The sequence below is a fragment of the Coregonus clupeaformis genome, chromosome 25 (assembly GCF_020615455.1).
Source record: "Coregonus clupeaformis isolate EN_2021a chromosome 25, ASM2061545v1, whole genome shotgun sequence".
Classification (NCBI taxonomy): domain Eukaryota; kingdom Metazoa; phylum Chordata; class Actinopteri; order Salmoniformes; family Salmonidae; genus Coregonus; species Coregonus clupeaformis.
The window spans coordinates 19111517-19125557 of NC_059216.1; the positions used below are offsets into that span (position 1 = coordinate 19111517).

At 44.6% G+C, this 14041-nt stretch overlaps 1 protein-coding gene across 3 annotated transcripts in view; it reads right to left on the reverse strand.

Annotated features, from left to right (window-relative positions):
- Positions 1 to 14041, reverse strand: part of nin (ninein (GSK3B interacting protein)) — a 71437-nt gene that overhangs the window by 43309 nt on the left and 14087 nt on the right. For all 3 annotated transcript variants that reach the window (XM_041847353.2, XM_041847354.2, XM_041847352.2), the window contains exon 3: positions 2069 to 2174. In XM_041847353.2, the coding sequence (XP_041703287.2) occupies positions 2069 to 2174 (106 nt within the window). The remainder of the gene's footprint in view (positions 1 to 2068; positions 2175 to 14041) is intronic.

Here is a 14041-nt window from a genome sequence, read left to right on the forward strand (position 1 = left end):
TGGTCAATAACAAAAGTTTCTCAATACTTTGTTATATACCCTTTGTTGGCAATGACACAGGTCAAACGTTTTCTGTAAGTCTTCACAAGGTTTTCACACACTGTTGCTGGTATTTTGGCCCATTCCTCCATGCAGATCTCCTCTAGAGCAGTGATGTTTTGGGGCTGTCTCTGGGCAACATGGACTTTCAACTCCCTCCAAAGATTTTCTATGGGGTTGAGATCTGGAGACTGGCTAGGCCACTCCAGGACCTTGAAATGCTTCTTACGAAGCCACTCCTTCGTTGCCCGGGCGGTGTGTTTGGGATAATTGTCATGCTGAAAGACCCAGCCACGTTTCATCTTCAATGCCCTTGCTGATGGAAGGAGGTTTTCACTCAAAATCTCACGATACATGGCCCCATTCATTCTTTCCTTTACACGGATCAGTCGTCCTGGTCCCTTTGCAGAAAAACAGCCCCAAAGCATGATGTTTCCACCCCCACGCTTCACAGTAGGTATGGTGTTCTTTGGATGCAACTCAGCATTCTTTGTCCTCCAAACACGACGAGTTGAGTTTTTACCAAAAAGTTCTATTTTGGTTTCATCTGACCATATGACATTCTCCCAATCCTCTTCTGGATCATCCAAATGCACTCTAGCAAACTTCAGACTGGCTTAAGCAGGGGGACACGTCTGGCACTGCAGGATTTGAGTCCCTGGCGGCGTAGTGTGTTACTGATGGTAGGCTTTGTTACTTTGGTCCCAGCTCTCTGCAGGTCATTCACTAGGTCCCCCCGTGTGGTTCTGGGATTTTTGCTCACCTTTCTTGTGATCATTTTGACCCCACGGGGTAAGATCTTGCGTGGAGCCCCAGATCGAGGGAGATTATCAGTGATCTTGTATGTCTTCCATTTCCTAATAATTGCTCCCACAGTTGATTTCTTCAAACCAAGCTGCTTACCTATTGCAGATTCAGTCTTCCCAGCCTGGTGCAGGTCTACAATTTTGTTTCTGGTGTCCTTTGACAGCTCTTTGGTCTTGGCCATAGTGGAGTTTGGAGTGTGACTGTTTGAGGTTGTGGACAGGTGTCTTTTATACTGATAACAAGTTCAAACAGGTGCCATTAATACAGATAACGAGTGGAGGACAGAGGAGCCTCTTAAAGAAGAAGTTACAGGTCTGTGAGAGCCAGAAATCTTGCTTGTTTGTAGGTGACCAAATACTTATTTTCCACCATAATTTGCAAATAAATTCATAAAAAATCCTACAATGTGATTTTCTGGATTTTTTTTCTCAATTTGTCTGTCATAGTTGACGTGTACCTATGATGAAAATTACAGGCCTCTCTCATCTTTTTAAGTGGGAAAACTTGCACAATTGGTGGCTGACTAAATACTTTTTTCCCCATTGTATTTGGCTTTGTCCAAGTATGTTGGGTTTAATACAGATGCGGCATACAGCTCTATATTTGACATGGTTAGTATTGTACAGTGTTGTAGTACTCGAGTCCGGGACTCAACCAGTGGTGATTCGGACTTGGACTCGACCACTTGTGACTTTATTGTCAGAAAATCTCTCGGTTGCATAATTCAACATGCTAGCTGAAGCAGCAGATGTTAGAGAACTGGATGATCTATTTAGCTTTACAACACTGTCATGAAATCTAGCTTAAAAAATGGTTAAACAACAACTTTTGGCACTGCGAAGAGACTCGTAACTCGAATATAAAGGACTTCTTCAATGCATTGCTATTCATTCCAGAAATACAACTGCATCCATAGCCTAATTGGATTGGTATCCTCACTCCTCAGCTTGAAATGCCTCCTTTCTGAATCGTTCAGTGGGGTCTCTCTCTAACATATCATTAACTTTATATCCAAAAATGTAGGATTTCGTAACCTAATACATCCAATAATAAGCACCGAGCTCTGTTGACATAGCGGTGCAGGTTTCTCTTAAAAGCTAAGGCATTGTCAAGAGGGAGGTCACACGTGCTTGGGAGACAGAGGACGCGAGATCAAGGACCAGTGAGGGTTTGCTATACCGTTGAACAAGAACAGCGACGTCTGTCACGAATCCTTCCTTACCTGGTGGTAGCAGAGTGGATGTTGTCTCCTGACTGTGTGCAGGTGTTGCTGCTACGTTGGTCGATAACACCAGAATCAGGGCATTCTTGAACTGGTCAAAATCAACCTGCAACACAAAATACAAAATTTTTCATTGAGACATACAGTACACCAGTCGAAAGTTTGGACACACCTACTCATTCAAGGGTTTTTCTTTATTTTTTTTTACTATTTTCTACATTGTAGAATAATAGTGAAGACATCAAAACTATGAAATAACACATATGGAATCATGTAGTAACCCAAAAAGTGTTAAACAAATCTAAATGTATTTTATATTTGAGATTCTTCAAATAGCCACCCTTTGCCTTGATGACAGCTTTGGTGGTGTAAGTCTTTCTGAATGTTCTCTCGTAATAAAGACGCAAGGTGTTCAACAAGTAGGAAAGCCAAAACATCACTCAGATAATAAAATAAAATAAAAATCGGTCATGACATTCCTAACAGTGAATTGCATTGAATCCTGTGAATGCAGGGTGGAGGAGGGGGGTGGCCCTGGATGACAGGGAAGGAGGACACACACAAACACTTCTGAAGCAGCAGCAGCTGGCCCTTGTCCAACAGTTATGGAGATTCTCTTTGTGTTCTGTTGCCAGGCAACGCTGGCTTAGGTGGGGGTTCCCTTTCTTGCTTTATTGTTGAGGGGGGGTACCCTGGTCCTTTATTGTTGAGGGGGTAGCCTGGTCCTTTATTGTTGAGGGGTACCCTGGTCCTTTATTGTTGAGGGGGGTACCCTGGTCCTTTATTGTTGAGGGGGGTACCCTGGTCCTTTATTGTTGAGGGGTACCCTGGTCCTTTATTGTTGAGGGGTACCCTGGTCCTTTATTGTTGAGGGGGGTAGCCTGGTCCTTTATTGTTGGGGGGTACCCTGGTCCTTTATTGTTGAGGGGGGTACCCTGGTCCTTTATTGTTGAGGGGGTACCCTGGTCCTTTATTGTTGAGGGGGGTACCCTGGTCCTTTATTGTTGAGGGGTACCCTGGTCCTTTATTGTTGAGGGGGGTACCCTGGTCCTTTATTGTTGAGGGGGTACCCTGGTCCTTTATTGTTGAGGGGGTACCCTGGTCCTTTATTGTTGAGGGGTACCCTGGTCCTTTATTGTTGAGGGGGTAGCCTGGTCCTTTATTGTTGGGGGTACCCTGGTACTTTATTGTTGAGGGGGGTACCCTGGTCCTTTATTGTTGAGGGGGGTACCCTGGTCCTTTATTGTTGAGGGGGGTACCCTGGTCCTTTATTGTTGAGGGGTACCCTGGTCCTTTATTGTTGAGGGGTACCCTGGTCCTTTATTGTTGAGGGGTACCCTGGTCCTTTATTGATACTGTGAACCATCAGATCCTCCTCTCCACCCTCTCCAGCGCTGCTCACTCTTGGATTGCGTCCTACCGGACAGGTCGCTCCTACCAGGTGGCGTGGCGAGAATCTGTCTCTATACACCAAGTAACTTGGCTCTGTCATATCCTCACATGGTCTCTCCTATCATTGCTACGCAGACAAAACACTATTAATTTTCTCCTTTCCCCCTTCTGATAACCAGGTAGCGAATCGCATCTCTGCATGTCTGGCAGACATATCAGTGTGGATGTCGGATCACCACCTTAAGCTGAACCTCGGCAAGACGGAGCTGCTCTTCCTCCCGGGGAAGGACTGCCCGCTCAATGATCTCGCCATCAATTTTGACAACTCCATTGTGTCCTCCTCCCAGAGTGCAAAGAACCTTGGCGTGAACCTGGACAACACCCTGTAGTTCTCCGCTAACATCAAAGTGGTGACCCGATCCTGCAGGTTCATGCTCTACAACATTCTCAGAGTACGACCCTACCTTACACAGAAAGCGGCACAGGTCCTAATCCAGGCACTTGTCATCTCCCGTCTGGATTACTGCAACTCGCTGTTGGCTGGGCTCCCTGCCTGTGCCATTAAACACCTACAACTCATCCAGAACGCTGCAGCCCGTCTGGTGTTCAACTTTCCCAAGTTCTCTCATGTCACCCCGCTCCTCCGCACACTCCACTGGCTTCCAGTTGAGGCTCGCATCTACTGCAAGACCATGGTGCTTGCCTACGGAGCTGTGAGGGGAATGGCACCTCCTTACCTTCAGGCTCTGATCAGACCCTACACCCAAACGAGGGCACTACGTTCATCCACCTCTGGCCTGCTAGCTCCCCTACCACTACGGAAGCACAGTTCCCGCTCAGCCCAGTCAAAGCTATTCGCTGCTCTGGCACCCCAATGGTGGAACAAGCTCCCCCACAACTCCAGGACAGCGGAGTCACTGACCACCTTCCGGAGACACTTTAAACCCTACCTCTTTAAGGAATACCTGGAATAGTATAAAGTAATCCTTCTACCCCCACCCACCATAATTATTTTTTTAAGGTGGTTTTCCCACTGGCTATCATAAGTTGAATGCACCAATTTGTAAGTCTCTCTGGATAAGAGCGTCTGCTAAATGATGTAAATGTAAATGTCCTTTATTGTTGAGTGGTACCCTGGTCCTATATTGATGGAGGGTACCCTGGTCCTATATTGATGGAGGGTACCCTGGTCCTATATTGATGGGGGGTAGCCTGGTCCTATATTGATGGAGGGTACCCTGGTCCTATATTGATGGAGGGTACCCTGGTCCTATATTGATGGGGGGTAGCCTGGTCCTATATTGATGGGGGGTAGCCTGGTCCTGTATTGATGGAGGGTACCCTGGTCCTATACTGATGGGGGGTAGCCTGGTCCTATATTGATGGAGGGTACCCTGGTCCTATATTGATGGGGGGTAGCCTGGTCCTATATTGATGGGGGGGTACCCTGGTCCTATATTGATGGGGGGTACCCTGGTCCTATATTGATGGAGGGTACCCTGGTCCTATATTGATGGGGGGTACCCTGGTCCTATATTGATGGGGGGTACCCTGGTCCTGTATTGATGGGGGGTACCCTGGTCCTGTATTGATGGGGGGTACCCTGGTCCTGTATTGATGGGGGGTACCCTGGTCCTGTATTGTTGCAGGGTACCCTGGTCCTGTATTGATGGAGGGTAGCCTGGTCCTGTATTGATGGAGGGTAGCCTGGTCCTGTATTGATGGGGGGTAGCCTGGTCCTGTATTGATGGGGGGTAGCCTGGTCCTATACTGATGGGGGGTACCCTGGTCCTATATTGATGGGGGCGGGGGGGTACCCTGGTCCTATATTGATGGGGGGTACCCTGGTCCTGTATTGATGGAGGGTACCCTGGTCCTATATTGATGGGGGGTACCCTGGTCCTATATTGATGGAGGGTACCCTGGTCCTATATTGATGGAGGGTACCCTGGTCCTATATTGATGGGGGCGGGGGGTACCCTGGTCCTATATTGATGGGGGGTAGCCTGGTCCTATATTGATGGGGGGTAGCCTGGTCCTGTATTGATGGGGGGTACCCTGGTCCTGTATTGATGGGGGGTACCCTGGTCCTGTATTGATGGGGGGTAGCCTGGTCCTGTATTGATGGGGGGTAGCCTGGTCCTGTATTGTTGCGGGGTACCCTGGTCCTTTATTGATGGGGGGTAGCCTGGTCCTATATTGATGGGGGTACCCTGGTCCTTTATTGATGGGGGGTAGCCTGGTCCTATATTGATGGGGGGTAGCCTGGTCCTATATTGATGGAGGGTACCCTGGTCCTATATTGTTGCGGGGTACCCTGGTCCTGTATTGTTGAGTGGTACCCTGGTCCTGTATTGATGGAGGGTACCCTGGTCCTGTATTGTTGCGGGGTACCCTGGTCCTATATTGATGGAGGGTAGCCTGGTCCTATATTGATGGGGGGTAGCCTGGTCCTATATTGATGGGGGGGTACCCTGGTCCTATATTGTTGCGGGGTACCCTGGTCCTGTATTGTTGAGTGGTACCCTGGTCCTGTATTGTTGAGTGGGACCCTGGTCCTGTATTGATGGAGGGTACCCTGGTCCTGTATTGTTGCGGGGTACCCTGGTCCTGTATTGTTGGGGGGTAGCCTGGTCCTGTATTGTTGGGGGGTAGCCTGGTCCTGTATTGTTGCGGGGTACCCTGGTCCTGTATTGTTGCGGGGTACCCTGGTCCTGTATTGTTGGGGGGTAGCCTGGTCCTGTATTGTTGGGGGGTAGCCTGGTCCTGTATTGTTGCGGGGTACCCTGGTCCTGTATTGTTGCGGGGTACCCTGGTCCTGTATTGTTGAGTGGTACCCTGGTCCTGTATTGATGGAGGGTACCCTGGTCCTGTATTGTTGCGGGGTACCCTGGTCCTGTATTGTTGGGGGGTAGCCTGGTCCTGTATTGTTGGGGGGTAGCCTGGTCCTGTATTGTTGCGGGGTACCCTGGTCCTGTATTGTTGGGGGGTAGCCTGGTCCTGTATTGTTGCGGGGTACCCTGGTCCTATATTGATGGGGGGTAGCCTGGTCCTGTATTGTTGCGGGGTACCCTGGTCCTATATTGATGGAGGGTAGCCTGGTCCTGTATTGATGGGGGGTACCCTGGTCCTATATTGATGGGGGGTACCCTGGTCCTGTATTGTTGCGGGGTACCCTGGTCCATGGGTCGGCTTCAGTGCTTCTGCTAACACTTCCCCCTCCCCAGTCCCCACGTGTTTACCAATGCACGGACAATGACCACCCTTCCATACATTTATCCTATTCCCTACAAAGAAACTCATATATGCCACATTTGGGAGGTGGTTATGAGTAGATGTTCAATCACTCCGGCAGACCACACATATGTTTTACTCATGTTCTAAGCTGTCTGAGTATTGGTCATCGTTTTTTTAATAATTACTCTCTCTCTAAAATTCAAGATATTGACCTGCAGCCTTGTCCTTTGATAGCTATATTTGGAGTTCCATCTTTCTTGCCTCACTAAAAGTAAAGCAGACGTTGCTTCCCTCATAGCCCGCCGGCAGATCTTGCTCAATTGGAAATCCCCCAAATCTCCCACTGTATCAGCCTGGTTGAAAGATCTAATGTATTTTCTACACTTAGAAAAAATTAAATACACTTTGATAGGTTGTACTGACAACTTTCTTGAGATGGCAGCCTTTAATTTCCTTTTTTGAACAGTTCATACCTTCTATTGATCAGGAGTAAGAATTTTGGCCAACAGGGGATATGAGAGGGAAGGGATAGTATGTTGTGATATTTTATATTTATTCTTGTGTATGTACAGTACCAGTCAGAGGTTTGGACACACCTACTCATTCAAGGGTTTTCTTTATTTTTACTATTTTTTACATTGTAGAATAAAAGTGAAGACATCAAAACTATGACATAACACATATGGAATCATGTAGTAACCAAAAACATGTTAAATCAAAATATATTTTATATTTGAGATTCTTCAAAATAGCCACCCTTTGCCTTGATGACAGCTTTGCACACTCTTGGCATTCTCTCAACCAGCTTCATGAGGTAGTCATCTGGAATGCATTTAAATTAACAGGTGTGCCTCCTTAAAAGTTAATTTGTGGAATTTCTTTCCTTCTTAATGCGTTTGAGCCAATCAGTTGTGTTGTGACAAGGTAGGGGGGTATACAGAAGATAGCCCTATTTGGTAAAAGACCAAGTCCATATTATGGCAAGAACATCTCAAATAAGCAAAGAGAAACGACAGTCCATCATTACTTTAAGACATGAAGGTCAGTCAATACGGACAATTTCAAGAACTTTTAAAGTTTCTTCAAGTGCAGTCGCAAAAAACATCAAGCGCAATGATGAAACTGGCTCTCATGAGGACTGCCACAGGAATGGAAGACCCAGAGTTACCTCTGCTACAGAGGATAAGTTCATTAGGAGTTACCAGCCTCAGAAATTGCAGCCCAAATGAATGCTTCAGTGTTCAAGTCACAGACACATCTCAACATCAACTGTTCAGAGGAGACAGCATGAATCAGGCCTTCATGGTCGAATTGCTGCAAATAAACCACTACTAAAGGACACCAATAAGAAGAAGAGACCTGCTTGGGCCAAGAAACACGAGCAATGGATATTAGACCGGTGGAAATGTGACTTTGGTCTGGAGTCCAAATTGGAGATTTTTGGTTCCAACCGCCGTGTCTTTGTGAGATGCGGTGTGGGTGAACGGATGATCTCTGCATGTGTGGTTCCCACCGTAAAGCATGGAGGAGGAGGTGTTATGGTGTGGGGGTGCTTTGCTGGTGACACTGTCTGTGATTTATTTAGAATTCAAGGCACACTTAACCAGCATGGCTACCACAGCATTCTGCAGCGATACGCAATCCCATCTGGTTTGGGCTTAGTGGGACTATCATTTGTTTTTCAACAGGACAATGACCCAACACACCTCCAGGCTGTGTAAGGGCTATTTTACCAAGGAGAGTGATGGAGTGCTGCAGATTACCTGGCCTCCACAATCCCCCGACCTCAACCCAATTGAGATGGTTTGGGATGAGTCGGACGGCAGAGTTTAGGAAAAGCAGCCAACAAGTGCTCAGCATATGTGGGAACTCCTTCAAGACTGTTGGAAAAGCATTCCAGGTGAAGCTGGTTGAGAGAATGCCAAGAGTGTTCAAAGCTGTCATCAAGGCAAAGGGCGGCTATTTGAAGAATCTCAAATATAAAACATATTTTGATTTGTTTAACACTTTTTTGGTTACTACATGATTCCATATGTGCTATTTCATAGTTTTGATGTCTTCACTATTATTCTACAATGTAGAAAACAGTAAAAATATAAAACAACTCTGGAATGAGTAGGTGTGTCCAAACTTTTGACTGGTAATGTATAGTGTATTATGACAACATTTTGTGACGTTTTTGTTTCGTTTTGGTCTTCGGCAAAGGTTTTTTCGGTAGCCGAAGTCTACGCCCCTTCGTCGGTGATTGGTCAACAGTAGGGATTCTTCATTGAAGTGTTTGTTGTCATTCAACGAGACTAATCGTTTCCATGCACATTCACTTGAGAAATACTGCACCAAACATCTTAGTTAGATGTAAAATTGTTTGACTAAGATCTCCTCAACAAAAACGTCAAAATTAATGACCGATTTCTCGATGTGATGTTAGATTAATTCAGACTAATTTGAGGAAGTTTATACTGGCTACGGTGTCTCAAAAATGGACAAACAGTACTATTGCCGTTTTTTTCCCCTCATTTTTCAAGCGAATGTCTTTTAAGGGAGTATGATAGGGAGGGAGGGAGGGAGGGAGGTTCGCTGTGTTAGTCTACTAGCATGAGTCGACTTGGTATGGTTGGTTCCTCTCTCCCTCCCTCCCTCCCTCCCTCCCTCCCTCTCTCCTCGCTCCCAGTCAGGGTTGCCAGGAATAGCAAACAATTTCAGTACAATCGCCACTCAAAACCTGGCACCAAGGTCTGAAAACTAGACCAAAACACATTTTCAGCAGCAAGAGAGGATTTGCCACATTTTTCCAATAGGCGTCTCCATAATGACAATCTAAATGGTAACATTTCTTTACCTTGTTCTCTGCATTTCTCCCTTTGTTATTGGTTCATCACACCAAATGATTTAATCTAAACTATAGAAGTGATTGATAGTGAATGGTTAAGACATATGTTTTTCTCAGAAGACATTGTGAAATGGTGTTAACACAATGTTAAACATTGTGAAATAGTGTTAATATAAGTTAAAATTGATGTAAAATAATTGTATTTTCAACTGGAATATAACATAAAAAAAAAGAAGGCCCAACAGTTTGCTTTTTGGCTTATTTTATTTCATTACATTTTTACATTTAGGTGTGGCTGCAAGCAGCCTGATGTCCCAGTCACCCATCCTTCTGGAGCCAGATGGAAATCAATCATGAGTCCAGTATTTTAAGTTTTATTCTACTATTAATCAATCAATCATTACTATTATCATTTGATAGTCTAGTAGAGTTGCTTCTAAAAATGGCCAACATTGGAATAATATTTAAATCTTTTTTTGCATCTAGATGCTTTTTATAGTGGAGATCAAGTTTATAAATGTCTTGCCAGGGTTGATGAGACAGTGGATTGCGCAGTCAGATGGAACAGAGTAAAAAGGCATTCTAACGTCATAGATTTAGCCGGTGGTAACTGGAATGCGGTTTTAACCAATCAGTATTCAGGATTAGACCCACCCGTTGTATAAATGCTAATAACAGTAGCCTACCACTGAAATAGATAAATGCTGTCAACTGAGCCAGAAATTCACAAAATAAAAACAGCCAACATTGGAATACTATTTAAATCTATTTTGCATAAATGTAGCCTACATAAATAAATAGCCTACATGTAAAACTGTAGTCTAGGTTATATGCATATTGGCTACAGCGCCAGAATTTGGTCGCCAAATATAGGCTGTTTGACAATTATAATGTAGGATAATTAACATTAACGTCTAAAGTCTTGATTCTGTTGACATACTCGAGGCACAGTTCGTTCAGATCAAAAATGGTCACAAGAGCGTAGAGAAAATACACCGCACACATCACCTTGAAATCACTGGCCACTTTAAGAAATGGAACACTAGTCACTTTAATAATGTTTACATATCTTGCATTGATCGGAATGGGTCTCTATATTTAAAAATGTATTTATGCATATCGGGTCCGGGTGGGAAAGCCCCAGATCCATTTCGAAACGGGTCCAAGACCTCTTTTAAAAAAAAATATTTTTATTTTATTTAACCTTTATTTAACCAGGTAAGCCAGTTGAGAACAAGTTCTAATTTACAACTGCGACCTGGCCAAGATAAAGCAACTTGAGAGGCCTACTTAAAAGGCCCACCATAACAATCCCTGTCACAAAAGACAATGCCAGGAACATTGTGAATGATGTCACAGAAGCTAAACTTGAGCCACAAATAGGGTGCTTTTTAGTTTAGCATCTTTTACCAAATAAACAACAAAATGTACTACAGCAACTGTTGGCCTTTCATTTTCCCGCTGTACCGTAACCGAACCATGACCCCAAAACCGCAATACGTACCTGGCTTTGGTGAACCGTTACACCCCTAGTTATGAGTAATGTGGGCTCATTTTTGGGGGAATCCATCCACCCACCCATACAAAGTAACTCATAGGCTATCTGCCACATTTTGGCGGTGGGCAGCTATGAGTGAATTAGAACCTACCATTAATAAAATTGGAGCAATAATCATGGAGTCCTATTTTATTTTGACCAGACATGGAGGATACACGATAACAAAAATACACCGAAACCCATGTCATTCCTATTTCAGCCCTAACAAAGCAAGGGGGGGGGGCATGTTCCTCATCAAGCACCCTCTCAAACAGACCCACTTCAATTGTGAATGTTGATTAGCGTGGTTGTTATGACAACAGACACCTGGGATGAAAGCGGCCAATGATATGGTCTAACAAGAAGGCTAACAAAGCACCAGGAGACTGGCTCCCTGGCTGACTGGCTGACTGGCTGACTGGCTCCCTGGCTGACTGTCTCCCTGGCTGACTGTCTCCCTGGCTGACTGTCTCCCTGGCTGACTGGCTGACTGGCTCCCTGGCTGACTGGCTCCCTGGCTGACTGGCTGACTGGCTCCCTGGCTGACTGGCTCCCTGGCTGACTGGCTGACTGGCTCCCTGGCTGACTGGCTCCCTGGCTGACTGGCTCCCTGGCTGACTGGCTCCCTGGCTGACTGGCTGACTGGCTGACTGGCTCCCTGGACACAAGTGCCTGAAAAACCCACTCTATAGAGAGTCAGACAAGAGCTGCTCTCTGAATATAGGAGTAGAGCTCAGAGTGGAACCTGTATCCCACTAAACACAGAGCCTGTATCCCACTAAACACAGAGCCTGTATCCCACTAAACACAGAGCCTGTATCCCACTAAACACAGAGTCTGTATCCCACTAAACACAGAGCCTGTATCCCACTAAACACAGAACATGTATCTCACTAAACACAGAGCCTGTATCCCACTAAACACAGAGCCTGTATCCCACTAAACACAGAGCCTGTATCCCACTAAACACAGAGCCTGTATCTCACTAAACACAGAGCCTGTATCCCACTAAACACAGAGCCTGTATCCCACTAAACCCAGAGCCTGTATCTCACTAAACACAGAGCCTGTATCCCACTAAACACAGAGCCTGTATCTCACTAAACACAGAGCCTGTATCCCACTAAACACAGAGCCTGTATCCCACTAAACACAGAGCCTGTATCCCAATACAAAAAGAGACAGGAGCTACATTAAACAACTTCAGCTCATATTGTAGTCTTATGTACTGTAGGCTGGTGATTCTACAGATTCTAATGTAAATAAACACTGTAGTGTTTCCAGAGTGGGTGAAAACACGCTTTGGCGATGAAATTTCACTACCTTATGTTTTAAAATATATTTTACCAAGACAAATATGATTATCCATGTTGTGAATCGTTCAGTGGGGTCATTCTCTAACACATCATTAACATTTAGGTAGGTTTCCATCCAATTGGAAACATATTTTCATGCGAATATTCTAAGATTCGCATAAAAACAATATGAGCATTTTCCCACCAGAGATGTGTTTCCATCAAATTGACTTGTTGCCGATAAAAAGGCTGTGCTTGATGAAATAGTGCACATAAAATTGTGGTTAAATTACCATGTACCAAATAAAAAATACTAGTTAAATGGATTTCCACCGCATTGGCCCTGTGTAGCTCAGTTGGAAGAGCATGGTGCTTGCAACGCCAGGGTTGTGTGTTCGATTCCCATGGGGGGCCAGTATGAAAAAAAAATGTATGCACTCACTAACTGTAAGTCGCTCTGGATAAGAGCGTCTGCTAAATGACTAAAATGTCAACGTAAAATGATTTTCAACTCCACTGATGGTTTTCTCACAAAAAATATTAATATAGCGAGTGTGCCTACTCTGGTATTGGCAGCACTGTATCTGCACGCTGTTGACTAGAGCACATGTATAGCCTACATGATGAGATTATTATGGACAAAAAGAGCGAGATCAGTTTTGATTTGTCAAACGGCAGCCAAGCGTCGATCATCACGTCACCAGAACAAGACCCTCGATATTTATTGGAAAGGCGCATCAAGCTCATCACCGTGCACGTTCACCACCCTGTGAAGTTAACTTACTTCATTTGTAGCCCTAATAAACTGCATGCTTTCCCGACGAGTCGTAGTGGGAGGACCACACAACGTCATTGCGTGAAGTTTTTTACGTCAATTTGATGGTTATTATACAAATATTTCCACATAAAAGCGTTTTCCACCGACATTTCTCACATAATTCATTTAACAACACAAAAAGATCCCACTTTATTGAGCGTATTTCGACATTTGGAAGGTTAACTGAAAAATATACTTTACTCGCGTAAAAATGTTTGATGGATACCTGGTTATATAATATCCAGAAAGTTGGATTTTGTAATCTAATGAATTCGATAATAAGCACTGAGCTCTGTCGACAGCTGTGCAGGTTTCTCGTTACAGCTTTTGAGGATTTTGAAAAAAAATTGTGGTCTTCGTTTTGCGAAGTTTGTTTTCCGCGGGTCGAAAAAAAAAAGCTAAATTAGCGTGACACGAACTGAATTAAAACGTAAAAAGGCTTTGAAAAATAAAAAGCTGGGTATATGCTCAGTGCTCCGTTGACATTTCACAGGAGATACGCTTGTTTTTGGTTTTTTTGGGGTGAGAAATCTTAGAAAAAAGAACAGGAATAGAAAAGCATATGCACAAATAAGAAAATACGCTTACGTTTACGTCATTTAGCAGACGCTCTTATCCAGAGCGACTTACAAAATACTATATGTCATGTCTCAAAATCAATATCCATCTTATCTCTTATCTATTTTTGTTTTATGTCCTGCGGATTGGAGAAAAAGATGAGTAGTTCAATGGACAAGTGAGCCTGTCAGGTATCCTTCATTCCCCCACAGAATCCAGCCCAGCTGACGCCATGCAATTTTCCCCAATTTGTTTTACCACTTTCTTTCCTCTGTCCTCCATTGATTTAGTCACCCTAATTCTGGCC